This window comes from Semicossyphus pulcher, unplaced genomic scaffold, assembly GCF_022749685.1.
Source record: "Semicossyphus pulcher isolate SPU_LCO1_2020_fin unplaced genomic scaffold, fSemPul1.0.p SCAF_22, whole genome shotgun sequence".
Classification (NCBI taxonomy): domain Eukaryota; kingdom Metazoa; phylum Chordata; class Actinopteri; order Labriformes; family Labridae; genus Semicossyphus; species Semicossyphus pulcher.
The window spans coordinates 988,610-1,002,080 of record NW_027211696.1 but is presented as its reverse complement, the minus strand read 5'-3'; the positions used below and the strand labels follow the sequence as shown (position 1 = coordinate 1,002,080).

The following is a 13,471-nucleotide window of genomic DNA, read 5'->3' as shown; positions in this document are numbered from 1 at the left end:
AAATCAAGTTTACACAAAACTAAGGACTGCATGTATTTCCCGCCTCATAAAAAAAGCTGAACCTGCAGTCTTCTCTGTGGCGGAGCTGCCTCCCTCAGCCTGTTACTTGGTCCCCTTCATGCAGCTGCCTCCACCCAGCGGCTCCATCTCTGGGTCCTCTAATTACACCCGATATTCTGTTTATGCTGGGGCTGGGGGCAGGGTGGGAGGGGCCACAGTGTGTGTGTTTGATTTCAGTGATTGTTGCCTTACCAACCTGGAAAAACATTAACAGCCTCATTGACACAAGTACTATGCTAGCTATATTAGCTGCATTGTATTTAATCCTTTGCTGAGGGCCCTTTTGATTCTGCTTACACAACACCCTCAATGACACAGAGGATAAAAGAGTGTATAGTATAGTATATGAAACTGATTGAATCTCCATGTGTTATATGTGCATTAAACACTAAACACTCACAGACTTAAACTCATCCAGCAGCTCAGTAATAATAGCTGACTGTGGAACTTAAAGGGACAGTCTACATATCTTGATATAAACAAACAATAAAAACATTCAATATCATGCTATGGTCTCTGATGGGCCAGTGGTAGGTGTGTCCAACAGCACAACACCACACGGCAATAGGGACACTGCTGCCATGGGGACCAGGGCCTGGTGTCAGCACAATACCATGGGAACCGCAGGTGAGGTGCTGAAGGCTGGGGGCGAGGTTGCAGATGGTGCCATGGCCCAGCGGACAAGTTTACACAGTCAGAGGCGGTGAGTCAGACATGATAAAAACCTAAAGAAGAGAGAGAAGAGAATGTGTCTACAGTACAACTGTTAATTCCCAAAAAATACATCTAGTATATTTCTATGAATAATTACTAAAATGTATAAGCTATTATATCAGCTGGAGGTACAAATAAACTTATGTAGGCATCAAACAGTAAACCTTGATGAAGTGATTGAACTCAATTTGGTTTCCATAAAACATTAAAAGGCTCAATACTGCAAATGGTTGTTAATTAACCTCTTGATCGACTAATTGAACCATCAAAGTTGTTGCAGCTCTGTAATGCTATAACAGTCTATAATTGTCCCATAGTTTGTTGGTCCTCCTGCAGGTTCCTCCAGATGAGGACTTGTTGTATGAATCCTCTGAAGTTCCCTTTTAATTTCTGTAATAATAATAATAATAATAACTTTATTTATATAGCACAGAATTTTTACAAAGTGCTTTGACAGACAAAGCAAAGGCAGGAACTCAGGAAGATTACGGAATACAAAACAGATTTAAAGAACTTTCAACAATGAGGCCAAACCGAGAGTATTCAAAAGAATACAATTGACAAAACAGGAACAGAGGCATTTCGAGCAATAAGCAATGCAAATTAAGAGAAAAATAAATAAAAATAAAAATAAAAGCAATGAAAGACCATAAAAGGTTAGAAAAAAATTAAATAAAAAGACGACATCACATTAGAGGAAGAGAGATTAAAAAAAAAAAAACTATCTAACTAACTATCGACTATGTATTATAGTATTACATATTACTATTTGCAATAAATTGAATAAAACCAGTGTCTACGACAGCAAAATGTTCAAAACTGAGGAGTGATTAGCATCAAAATATGATAGTCAATGTGATTTCGCAATATCGTAGTTTATGTTCACATACATAATGGACAGTCCATTTCATATTGAAATTATACACATTTTTGGTTTTTAAATGAAAAATAAGCAATTGTAATCTCTCTCTCTCTCTCTTTCTCTGTCTCTCTCTCTCATACACACACACACACACACACACACACACACACAGCTGGATAGGTGATTTGTGTATTGTGCATATATTTGTCTTACGTGTCTTCAGAAAAAAACAAACAGGCATAATAACAAAAGTTGTAGAGCCCATGAACATGACTCAGATTTACCGTCTTTCCAACTGTCAGTCCAGGCAGGTTTCATATCATAAAAGCGTCCTCATTAACGCCACATCGGCTCGCTTTGCTGTCAGCTGCTGGACAGAAGGAGGAACTGCTGCTATTCTGTTTGTGTGCTATAACACTGACCTCTAGTGGTCAAATTCCCTTAACGCACGATTAAGTATAGCCTACATGTTAGGCTTTATATTATATTATATTATATTATATTATATTATATTATACTGTTTTATATGTCTATGTTTTGCGTATTGTTGTTGTCTTCACTGTGCAGAATTATATGTGAAGAGTTTGACACTTGAAGACTTCTCTGTCTAGAAAAATTTGGGATTTTGAAAACATTTTCAACTGTCAAACTTAGCTCAGATCGTAAGAGAGGCGTAACAAAAAACCTTAACCAAATGTGTTGTTGAATGGCACGGGACACATTTTATCAAAACTTCTACAAAGTGACAAAAACAAAGATGAAGTCAACAAAATCTAATATTAGCCTACAATAGCCTATGGTCTATTTTGGCTTTTTAAAGTATGCAATTTCAGAAAAGGAAATTTTATAAACTTTTACCATAAAAGATAGGCCATTTAAACTTATCTCACTATTGGCAAACATGTTTCAATTATTACTAATATTTAAATGGGATATGAATTACTACAATTTAGCAACTGTGTTTAGGTCTTGAGAGTGGATAACGTGTGATTGCCTATTTTAATGAGGCCGGCAAACTCAGTCAAAAACGGTGCTTTAAAATGAGATCATGTGGGGTTTTTTTCCATGTATGAATTCGGTGACTTGACTGAACTTGCTCCTGGCTCCACCCTCCGTTAGTCAGCCAGTCTACTACGTGTAAAGACGGGTGCCTTTAATCAAGAAACATCTCGGGGAGAGGAGGAAAAGACTTTCCCTCAGCTCTTATCTATTGCAGTATAGCAGCAACGAAGACTTCGCAAGTTCGACAGCTTTATACTTAAACCGGTGTTTTCTCTTGGAAAGAAAACATCTTCTACTGACTGGCTTTCTATACATTTTCCGACTTGGATTAACTTCTGCATGGAAACAAATGATATTTGAACCCGCAGAGGAGCGGAGAGAGGAGGTGGGTGTCGGATACAAGCCTGTGTGATTCTGCTCTTGTTCTTTTATGCACTGAAATATATATAATATATTATATCGGATATAAAACTGTACAGGTTTGTTAAAAGTGGAAAAACAGCCCAGTTGTTGCCGCTGTGTGATCTAAATCTCATTAAAGTTTCAGAGAGATCTTAAAGGTTTAATCCGGGGAAGAAAAGCAACTTCTTGGGGAAACTTTGCAGTGAAAGACAAGACCCAGAAACAGGGAAGGATACAAGCATTACTAGTACTGAAATCATGGCGTTAAAGGCCAGAGTTTTGTATGACTTCCACTCTGAAAACCCAGGGGAGATCTCCATAACAGAGAATGAGCTGGTGACTCTGTTCAATGAGGAGGAGCTGGAGGGCTGGCTGGAGGGGGAGAACAGCAGGGGGGAGGTTGGCCTCTTCCCTGCCTCCTATGTGGAGATCATCAGGGACCACATCACCTCCAACACCAACAACAACGGCTTCTCCTCTCCCAAAACCAAAGCCCTGTCGCCTACCCACACCTCCTACACTTCCCCTGACACCCAGTCTCAGAGAGGCCCGGGGGCTGGGAGCGGTGGCAGTGGCGGAGGAAGCTTCCACACCAGTCATGGCAGTGACGATGACTGGGACGACGACTGGGATGACAGCTCTCCTGCGACAGATGCTCCTCAGGGTCTCGGCACCACTCCCCCCTTGTACCCAGTGACCTCCTCCTTGCCAGGGCGGCGTGAGAGCACGCAGCAGCATCACGCCAAGAGCTCAGCTACAGTGGGGAGGAACCTCAACAGGTTCTCCACCTTCGTCAAATCTGGCGGGGAGGCCTTCCTGCTCGGGGAGGCCTCTGCTTTTGTGAAGGACGGGGACAAGATCTGTGTGGTGATGGGGAAGCATGGGCCAGAGTGGCAGGAGGACCCATATCCATTCACGTGCACCATTGACGACCCGACCAAGCAGACCAAGTTCAAAGGCATGAAGAGCTACATGTCTTACGGCCTGACCCCAACCCACACCAATATACAAGTCAACCGCAGGTACAGACTCTCCTCCTCCTTCTCTCCCCTGCTCTTCTTTCCTGTTAGGGGTTTCCAGATTGGGCTTATTTCTTCACTTTATCCCCCATACATTAATAATACATGTTTCTGTGGCTGTTGCTTTGGCCACAATTACTCCCCCAAAATGTCAAAAACAGAGCTGACTTTGGCATTTTGCCCTGTGGAGGTCTCAGGAATCTCCCCTTTCCTCTCCTAGACTCCCTTTGCACCTTTTACATTGTTTCCCTGTCAGTGTGTCTGACATTTCAAACCAACTCTTACTCACTAGCATTACAGTTTCCACTTGCTCTACTCGTTAAAAGTTTAATTTACCGACTCTCCCTGCATCCTTCCATTTAAATAACATTTTCCTGCCATTCTCATGTACTCAAAATGTCTGCAAGTCCTTCCAACCGTCTCCGCTACCATCATCCCTGCAGGTATAAACACTTTGACTGGCTGTATGCTCGGCTTGTGGAGCGTTTCCCAGTCATCTCGGTGCCCCACCTGCCAGAGAAGCAGGCCACCGGGCGCTTCGAGGAGGACTTCATATCAAAGCGGAGAAAGGGCCTGATCTGGTGGATGAACCACATGATCAGCCACCCGGTGCTGGCACACTGTGACGTTTTCCAGCATTTCCTAACGTGTGGGGTGGATGAGAAGGCCTGGAAACAGGGCAAGAGGAAGGCAGAGAGGGACGAGCTTGTCGGGGCCAATTTCTTTCTCACAATCAGGTAGGAGGCTCTGATATTTATTTAATGGATGAATAGAGTTGGTTTTTTTGTCTACATGTCATGCACAATAACAATTGGAGAAGCCTCAATGTTACTTTGAAATGTAGATTATTGATTTATGAAAAAGCTTGCAGGAGTTGCGAAGTACCAAAGAGCCATTCAAAAGAATCGGATCGTTTGCGAACGTCACAACACTAATAGCAGTCAGGGATTGAACCACCAACATTCCGATTGAGAGATTACCAACTTTACCACTAAGCCACAGCTGCCCCTAGAGACCAACATTTATACCAATAAGAGTAGAAAATGCCATGACCAGAATGCAATGCTGCTATGACACAGGTCCTCACCTTCCCAACTTAAAGCATGATTATTCTCTTTACTCTTTTGTCATCACTTTTACACGCTTGCTCTGCGTCTGAAATTTGCCTCTGAACATATCTGGTTCCCACGCATTCTCTGGAGATGGGAAAAGGTATTCTGGGTAATTATAGGAAATCACCAGTTGAAGTTGAAGAACAAGATATGGCATGTTGAGGGAAAGAAAGTGAATCAAAACCACAAATAGCAACACTTCACACACTGTAACAAACATATTTATGATGGGATTGTAATTCCCTCCTTATCAAAATTACTCTGTGGCTCGAATATATTTCTGTATAAAGTACCAGTGGAATTTATTTGCCCTTAAGCAAGAGGCTGTTGTCAGTTTCCTTGTTCCAATGTGCTGTAACAGAAAGCTTTTATCACAGGGAGTGTCAGATAGTGAGGATGAGATAAATACAACAAAGGAATAAGTTGCTCTAACATGTTTGAGTAATAAAGATGAGGTAATGCTGGAATAAAAACAACAGAAAGCCTCAAGGTCTTGATGAAAGTCTTTTATTTCTTTTCTTTAGCACGCCCTCTGTCCAACTTGACCTACAGGAAGTGGAGAGCAAGATCGAAGGCTTCAAGACCTTCACCAAGACGATGGATGAGAACAGTGTCATAGTGAACGCAACCATCAATGAGTTTGCTCGCAAACAGGCAGCTGGGTTCAAGAAGGAGTACCAGAAGGTTGGGCAGTCCTTTAGACTTCTGGCGCAGGCGTTCGAGCTGGACCAGCAGGCCTACTCAGCAGGCCTGAACAAAGCCATTGCAGACACCGGCGAGGCCTACGAGGTGATAGGAGAGTATTTTGCTGAGCAGCCACGCCAGGACCTGGATCCTATTTCTGACCTGCTGGACCTCTACAGAGGACACCTGGCTAATTTTCCTGACATCATCCATGTGCAAAAAGGTGGGAGTGTGTATGCATGTGTGTGTGTGTGTGTGTGTGTGTGTGTGTGTGTGTTTATGTTTAAAAGGTTGACTGAAGTCATTGTGCACCAAGGTTTTCACTCACTCTTTCAAAGAGGGATGTAAATGCTGAACAGAGTCAGATTTATGGATTGGAGAGGTATGTTGAGCTTTAAGCCAGAATTTATTACGTCACAAAAGTCTGAGAGCTCTACAATGTGCACTTCAGTATTCCATGACAAATAAACAGGAGGTACTAAGAGTACATCATCAATATAGGAATTCAGAACTATCAGTGATTTTCTTGCCTTTTGCAGCAGCAGTGCTGCTTTTCGCCCTAATAACTATTTCATATTCTTCATGCTGTACAGTATAAATACTTGTCAACGACAAGTCAAACGACCCTACAGACACTTCCTTTTATGTAAACCCGAAAAGAGACTGAAGAAGAGCGCCAATGTTAACAGAAGTATATAACCACCTTTTTGATACCTGTTGTCTCTTACTGGGGTGCAGCACTGTGATGTAACAGCAGAAGTGTTTGAAAGGAGATACTTACAGTGGCCCTGAAGTGCAAATCACAATGGCAAATCAGAAAACACAACGGCAAATCAGAAAACACAACGGCAAATCAGAAAACACAACAGCAAAACAGAAAACACAACAGCAAATCCATTTGCCGTTGTGATTTGCACTTCAGGGCCACCGTAGATACTGACAAAAATGCGCTAAATCTCCAACATACTTGTAAGAAACAAAACAGATGCAAGGCACAGCATAACTCTCTTCATGGGTATTTTAAAGGTCAAGGGTTAGCCTCGGGTAGAGCTGGTCCAGACTCTTGTACCCCTTTCCCACCTAAATTTAGTGTGCTGACTCAGGGACTTTCAGACCCGGGAAGACCCACTGATAAATGCTGATTGTCTCTGTTCCTATTGCCAGTGGAGTATACTCCTTTCGGTCTCTTTTCTGCTGCGTCACCACCTGACGTCACAAATGCACCCAGAAACAGGATTAGTAAACAGTGAAGATGTCACGGTGGTTAGGTCTTTATTGTATCTATTACTCATTAAGTCTGTGCATCAAACTCGGTGCCGACAAATTGGGAACAATGTTCGAGCACTGCTTGGACAGAGACGGGTGGAATTTGTAGCTGAGATGACAAGGAGTCGCAGAAGTTACCGACGGAGCATAGCATCGCTCCGGAAAGGGGGCGGAGATTAGCATGTTGACACAGGTTTTGTGTTTCCATCAATGCCGATCAGAGCCAAGGCGATAAATACCCGGATCTACTGCAGAGTCATTTGACCCGGGTCTGAATGCCTATTGTAACCTTGACTGGGACCTGTAAAGCAAAAAAGCCGGGTGTTAGCATGTGTTAGCGTGTTTTTGAGTGGGAAAGCGGCTTTGCATAATGCTTCTGCATGGTTTAATCAAAGGTAGGAGTCATAACAAAACAAGACGTCTTACTGTCAGTTTCCATGCTGCAGATTGTATAACAAAAGGTTTTATTTGATTTTACTTGGATTAAAAAATAAAATCAATGATCTCTCTCAAAGCAATTCAGCCTATAGCTTCCCTGTCTATCAGCCATGTCACTACAAAGGCAGACAATACGCAGAGATCCAGATTCTGACTGTTTCAACATCTGTTTTAATTTACCGAGGTTGCAGTGTCAATCTGGGTTGAAAACTGAAACCCCTGGCCAGTCCATTGTCACACTCAGGGTACTGCGAGAGCCTATGCTCGCTTACTGGAAAACACAAACACAGAAGAACACACACTCACACAGACATGTACAAAGGACTTGCAGAGGAGTTAGCTTGTTAGTTCCCCGCAGGTTGGGAGGAGGGAGTTGCTCCTGGCATGCAAAGTCCTGACGTTCGCCAAACTAAGAGGCACTGTTTCTATAGTCCACTGAGCTCTGTTCTCTCGATACAATCACAGCTCCGACTATGGGAGCACCACTTGAATCCCAATAGTCCGGATGACTGACAGGATTTCACCTTCCCTCTGATTGACAAATAACACAGTTTTCTGTCCCCCAAAGAGAATCTAACTTCTAACAACTTTGTGCATTTCCCTCACTTTCCACTTGTTGCACTGGAAGATACTGTTCCTACTATTTAAATTCTGAGTTATAATCTTAAGCTATTGTTTTCTAAACTGACATCATACGTGAATAGATAAGAGCATGATCTTATGGGAAATGCGTGCCTGTTTGTATGACATAGGACAAAAAGGAATGGATCATAATGACTCAACCAAGGAGGGACACACGATGAAAACATCAACCAAACCTTGACTTAACTTACTTTTCACAAGTAAGCAATTTCATACCCTCCAATTGGACCCAAAACTTAACCAAAAAGATGATTCATAGTATTGTCATAGGATGTGACCTCATCATTTCTACGATTCAATAGATAGGAGGGAAATGTCAGTCTTTGTCTCTGTCTCTGTTTTTCTTCTTTCAAAAATACATACAGTGAAGAAAATAAAAACTATTAGATCCACATCAAATTCTAATCAGTGGCCTGACTTTCTAAATTTAATTTCCTGCTCCCTGATTTTTTTTGTTGCAAACTAACTGGCAACAAGTTTCAGTTGCGGTATACAAAGGCAGCCTCTGACTCAAAATCTCTAATGTAATCAGCATGTTAGATCATGTAATCAGTCTCAGCTGACAGATAATAGCACAGACTGAGTAATTCATCACTGCTGTCATAGGAAGTGTTGTTCCGTCTGCTGAGTAACATCCATGAACGCATTGCCACAATGCAAGCTCTGCACTACTGTCAGAGTTGTGAAATAACTACCTTTAACAGAAGATTGCCACTTAGTCAGAGTTTCCATAAACAGTCGATTTAGTGAAGGAACCCTCATTGAGAGCGCTTGTGAGAAATGTTTGAATTAGTGTTTGTTTAACTAAATAAACTGTGGCATACATACTGTTGACTCAGCACATGTACATTTCAGTTACATTTTCAGAGACATCTATTTTCATTCCTTTTTCTCCAGGTCTACACAAACATCCACAAACATCTATTAACGTCTTTTTTTATTTCTCAAATAACTACCAAATTACTAAACATGGCAACGTTGGAGTACAAATTAGCAAGATAAACAGCTGCTGGGATCTTAAGGTGGACAGATTTGTTGACCTAAATGTCCTCGGACAGTATTTTCTGACTTTGTGGGTTCTGTCTGTGAAGTCCAAAGGCTACATCTGATTTGAATGAGTGGAGATTCCTGGGCCTCTTGTCCTGTGTTGCCCTGGGACTGTAGGAATGCAAAATGGAGCGCTCTCAGGATTAGTTTCCCCTCCTCCTCTTTTCTTCTCCCTCTTTTCCTTCTGGTGATACAGCGAGTTGAAGAGAAGGAGGAGGAAGAAGAATTGGGGAGGTGTGTGTATGTGTGTGTGTATGTGAGAGGGAGCGCTGATAGTTAAGGTGCTGAATAACTTTCCCACCAGCCAACAGTACAAGAGTTTAGATTACAGCTCCGTAATCGCCTTGGCAGTAAGGGGAGCAAAGTCCAAGTTAATTTCAGTTCGTTATCCAACTTTTGCAGGAACAGTGTGCATTAGAGAGCTATGAATATAATGTTGTGAGGATGAACAAGTAGCCTACTTTTAACAGCTAGCTTCTAATTTCCTTAAAATACTTCCATATTAGAGCCTTACTTCGAGTTCCTCTTAATCAATGTCTGTCCAAACGTTTCCCCCCCAAAATTGTAGTCGCAATAAATTACACAGTCTGAGTCACCACTGGGCATTCAGTTACTGCGTAAAACCTGGAAAAAGTATGCAATACCCAGCTTGTCTCTGGAAGAAAGAAGAAATGCCATGGTCAGCTTGGAGAATGTGCTTGCCTTTCTCACTTGCAGTCATTTCACTGTTAATTGCATGCTCAATGTTACTTCACAGCAAGTTACTAGCTTCTTTTAGTGTAATGGAGGATTAAAATGGGAAAAATGTTCCTGCATTTTACCATATGATAAAAAAGTTTTGCCTACAGTGCTTGTTGTTTGAATGTGAACCCTTAATGGCTTCAATAAAGTAAAACAGATATTTTTTGTGAGCATTAAACAAAAATCCAAGTTCTTCTGCCAGCTCTGCAGCACTAGTTAAGTCATTGTTAGCATTGTCCAACCCACTCTCTTCAAACTTCTTGGCTGTATAATCTCTGCTGTTTCAATAACATCCCTTCAGTCTTCCCCTCCGTCTTGTAGCTCACCACTTCCTCTTGGCTTGTGCTACATGGGGTCATTAAAGGATTTTTTTTAAGTTAAACATTTTATTTTCTTGAGAGAGATGAGAGATTTCAAACCATATCTATCTGGCTAGCATAGGGTTAGGGTTAGCTAGCTTTAAGCTAGAGGTAGCTAGCTTAAGCTTAGCTTAAAGCTAATGTTAAGTTTGGCTGAGTTAGCTTTTAGCTAAGCTTAAAGCTTGCTTAGCTTAAAGACTGGTAAAATGGCTCTGTTCAAATGTTACAAAAAGGAAAAGAAAATCTGCCACGAGGCACCTCTAAAGCTCACTGTTATATTAATTGATGAATTCGCCCTAAAGCTTAGCTTAAAGCTAGCTAGCTCACGTTAAAGAATACTAGACTGCTTCCCTCCAAAGGTTACAAAAAGTTCTAATAATTTTGATTCATCTTTCCAAAAACTTTTATGTAAAAACAGTGAGTTGATGTTTGCTTGTGCTAAATTAAGCACACTAGCTTTTCAATGGCAATTAGAGTTGTTTTGAGAAACTCTCTTCTATATCTATTCAAGAAAGTGATTACTATGAAGAAAACAAAACAGGCTGCCAAAAACAGAAAAAATACATTTCACATAGGCTATAACCATCGTTGTCCAGACAAATGGAGAGAACTGTATGACACTGTGGATCACAATAATGTTTGTAGGTAGCATTTTAATTCATTTTCCTCTGATTTTGTATGCTAACAAATGTGTATTACATTTGTATTCTTTCCCTCCCCATCTTTTTCCAGGAGCACTGACCAAGGTGAAGGACTGTCCAAAGCAGGAGGGTGAGCTTCATGACCGCTGTAACATCATTTCCTGCGCCACGTTGGCAGAGATCCAGCACTTCCACCGCACACGTGTTCGGGACTTTCGCTCGCAGATGCAGCACCACCTCCGTCAACAGATCGGCTTCTTTCAGAAGATCACTGCCAAGCTTGAGGACACCCTTCAGAGGTATGATGATGACCAGCAGGACGACTACAAAGGACTGGAAAGGCCTTGAGTAAATGGAGGGTATGATTGAAGAGGGGACAAAGGATGATTGATGGGTTCGTCCTCCAGTAAAGGTTTTATCCTTTTAAGAGAAAAAAAAATTTCATTTGAAGGATCCTGGGCCTGGTACAAGTGAACAAAAGAATACCACTCTTAAAAAAATATAGGCCACTGGACTGTGGAATGACAACTTCTTGGATTATCTGGACAGCTCTGATGAATGTACCAGTAACTGGGATTTTGCTGACACTCCAGGCACATCTTGAAACTCAGCAGGACTGCCATGATATTAAAAACAGCTGCTCTCAGTTAGGGCTGAATCTGGATTCCAAGTTACAACGTCTCCTGATCTCTCCATGCCTCTACTGCCTGAACACTTCATGTAAACCCTACGTCGGGGTTCTCGGTACCTCGATAGAAAATGAGATGAAACCCCCAAAATCACTTAAACTGGATGTTTTAATGATTGTCAGACAGGACTTTTCTTATCTTTATGTCGTGTTTTTACTTGAATGACCTGTTCAGTATTGTTTTGATAGGAAATAACAGCATGCAAGTATTGTTTATATGGAATAGGCAAAGTGGATATAATCTACTCTACTCTCAGTGTAGTAGTTTGGTTTTCATTACAGGTTGATATTTGACCTACTTCTGATGTCTAACATCTGTCACCAGCCTGGTACTGTAACATCCTTACTATTTTATAACTTGAAGTCCTGTGTTTTGTGTTTTACTTTTTGCATTGCCTCACCTCGAACTGATTTTATGTTTTTGACAGACCTCACTTTTTTATAGAAGCTGCGCTGCAGTTTTTTTCCTTTTGGATAACTGTAGGCGTTCTGAAATTGAAATCTGAGGTCCACATCAGTCTTTCTGTTTTCTTTCAGTCTTGGGAGGTCAGAGGTCGGGCTCAGGGCACAGACACTTCAAAATGATGGATGCATCCTTGCATTAAAGCTTTGATACCGTATCTCCAGGTATAAATCCACTATGTGTAGCCTTTTCACGTGATAATAGCATATTATAATTTCCTTTTATTGTTAAAAATGTCAGACAATCTTCAAGAAAAGGAGTATATGTTTTTCTTTTACTTAATTGTTGTCAGTGTCTCAGAGGTGGTACGGCGGACCTGTGTTTTTTTTATACTTTCACTTAAATGTTCTACTCAGTGGCTTTTAAGCTGGTAGCTCTTCTTGATTTGCAAACCTGATACTCTTAACAAGTAGGTTCACTGACTTGTTCTGGTTCCAAAAAAGTAACCAGAATAAGCCCACAGAACAGTGTGTGTAGGTTCCAAGTATTTTGACGCTGGTCTAGGATTCTTTTTTAAATTAAAAGTTGGCATCCTGGATTGACTTTCAAACGCACAACATCCTGTAATGATTTAAAGAAGCTGACTCAAAGAGCAACTCCTAAGTTTAGTCAGCAGTTGAATCAATGAAGAGCATTTACAAACACCCCAAGGGCTCTTTAACTATAACAAATGTGACAAAATAGGATAACTAAGATGTTCATCTGAATGCATAACAATGGGTTACCTTACCTCGTGATGTCAGTTTTACACTTACATAGAGTATTTCTGGTAAGGTTTTTTTGGGGGGGGGATTTTCTTGTACAAGGTTTGTATTAAGATAATTCACAGAAACATGTCATTGGCTCAGATGAAACTGCTTAACACTTTGTGTGTGAAACAACGAAATAGCATTTGGGAAAATAAATGAAAGCGTAAATCTGTAATGACTTGTGGGCTGTTGGTTTTGCAATAATGAAGAACACATCTGCTTCTCTTTAAAACAGACAACTTTATTAGCAGCCACAATGCGAGACATTCTCTTACACTGTTGAAGGGAGGAGACTGGAGATGAAAACCTCACTTATGGTGCGCACGAAAATAAGTAACATGAATGTGATTTGTAAATGATTGTCTTAACACAAAGGCATCAACAAACACACTGTAACATAACTTAAATACAAGCAAGGCATATTAGCTCAATATCTGAACATTTGAAGTCCGCCCCAGTGCATGCAGAAATTTAAAGTATAATGCCCCTTGACCGTCTGTGTCTGTCAGTTCATGTTTCGATGAAAATGTAGGTTATATTCCAGGGATTTAGTTTTTAGTGTCAGAGGAAAAATTAATCATG

General features: G+C 41.1%; 1 protein-coding gene across 1 annotated transcript; it reads left to right on the top strand.

Annotated features, from left to right (window-relative positions):
* The first annotated feature begins 2,810 nt into the window (after positions 1 to 2,810).
* LOC138601936 (sorting nexin-18-like) lies at positions 2,811 to 13,050 on the top strand. Its single transcript, XM_069673257.1, has 5 exons — positions 2,811 to 3,023; positions 3,180 to 4,062; positions 4,503 to 4,796; positions 5,696 to 6,078; positions 11,081 to 13,050. The coding sequence occupies exons 2-5, from the start codon at positions 3,299 to 3,301 to the stop codon at positions 11,335 to 11,337; spliced, it is 1,698 nt and encodes a 565-aa protein (XP_069529358.1). The 5' UTR covers positions 2,811 to 3,023; positions 3,180 to 3,298; the 3' UTR covers positions 11,338 to 13,050.
* The last annotated feature ends 421 nt before the right edge of the window (positions 13,051 to 13,471 follow it).

Coding starts and splice junctions, on each gene's coding strand:
- LOC138601936 (XM_069673257.1), top strand. CDS start 3,299: ATGGCGTTAAAGGCCAGAGTTTTGTATGACTTCCACTCTGAAAACCCA. Junction 4,063..4,502: donor AATATACAAGTCAACCGCAG/GTACAGACTCTC, acceptor TCATCCCTGCAG/GTATAAACACTTTGACTGGC. Junction 4,797..5,695: donor AATTTCTTTCTCACAATCAG/GTAGGAGGCTCT, acceptor TCTTTTCTTTAG/CACGCCCTCTGTCCAACTTG.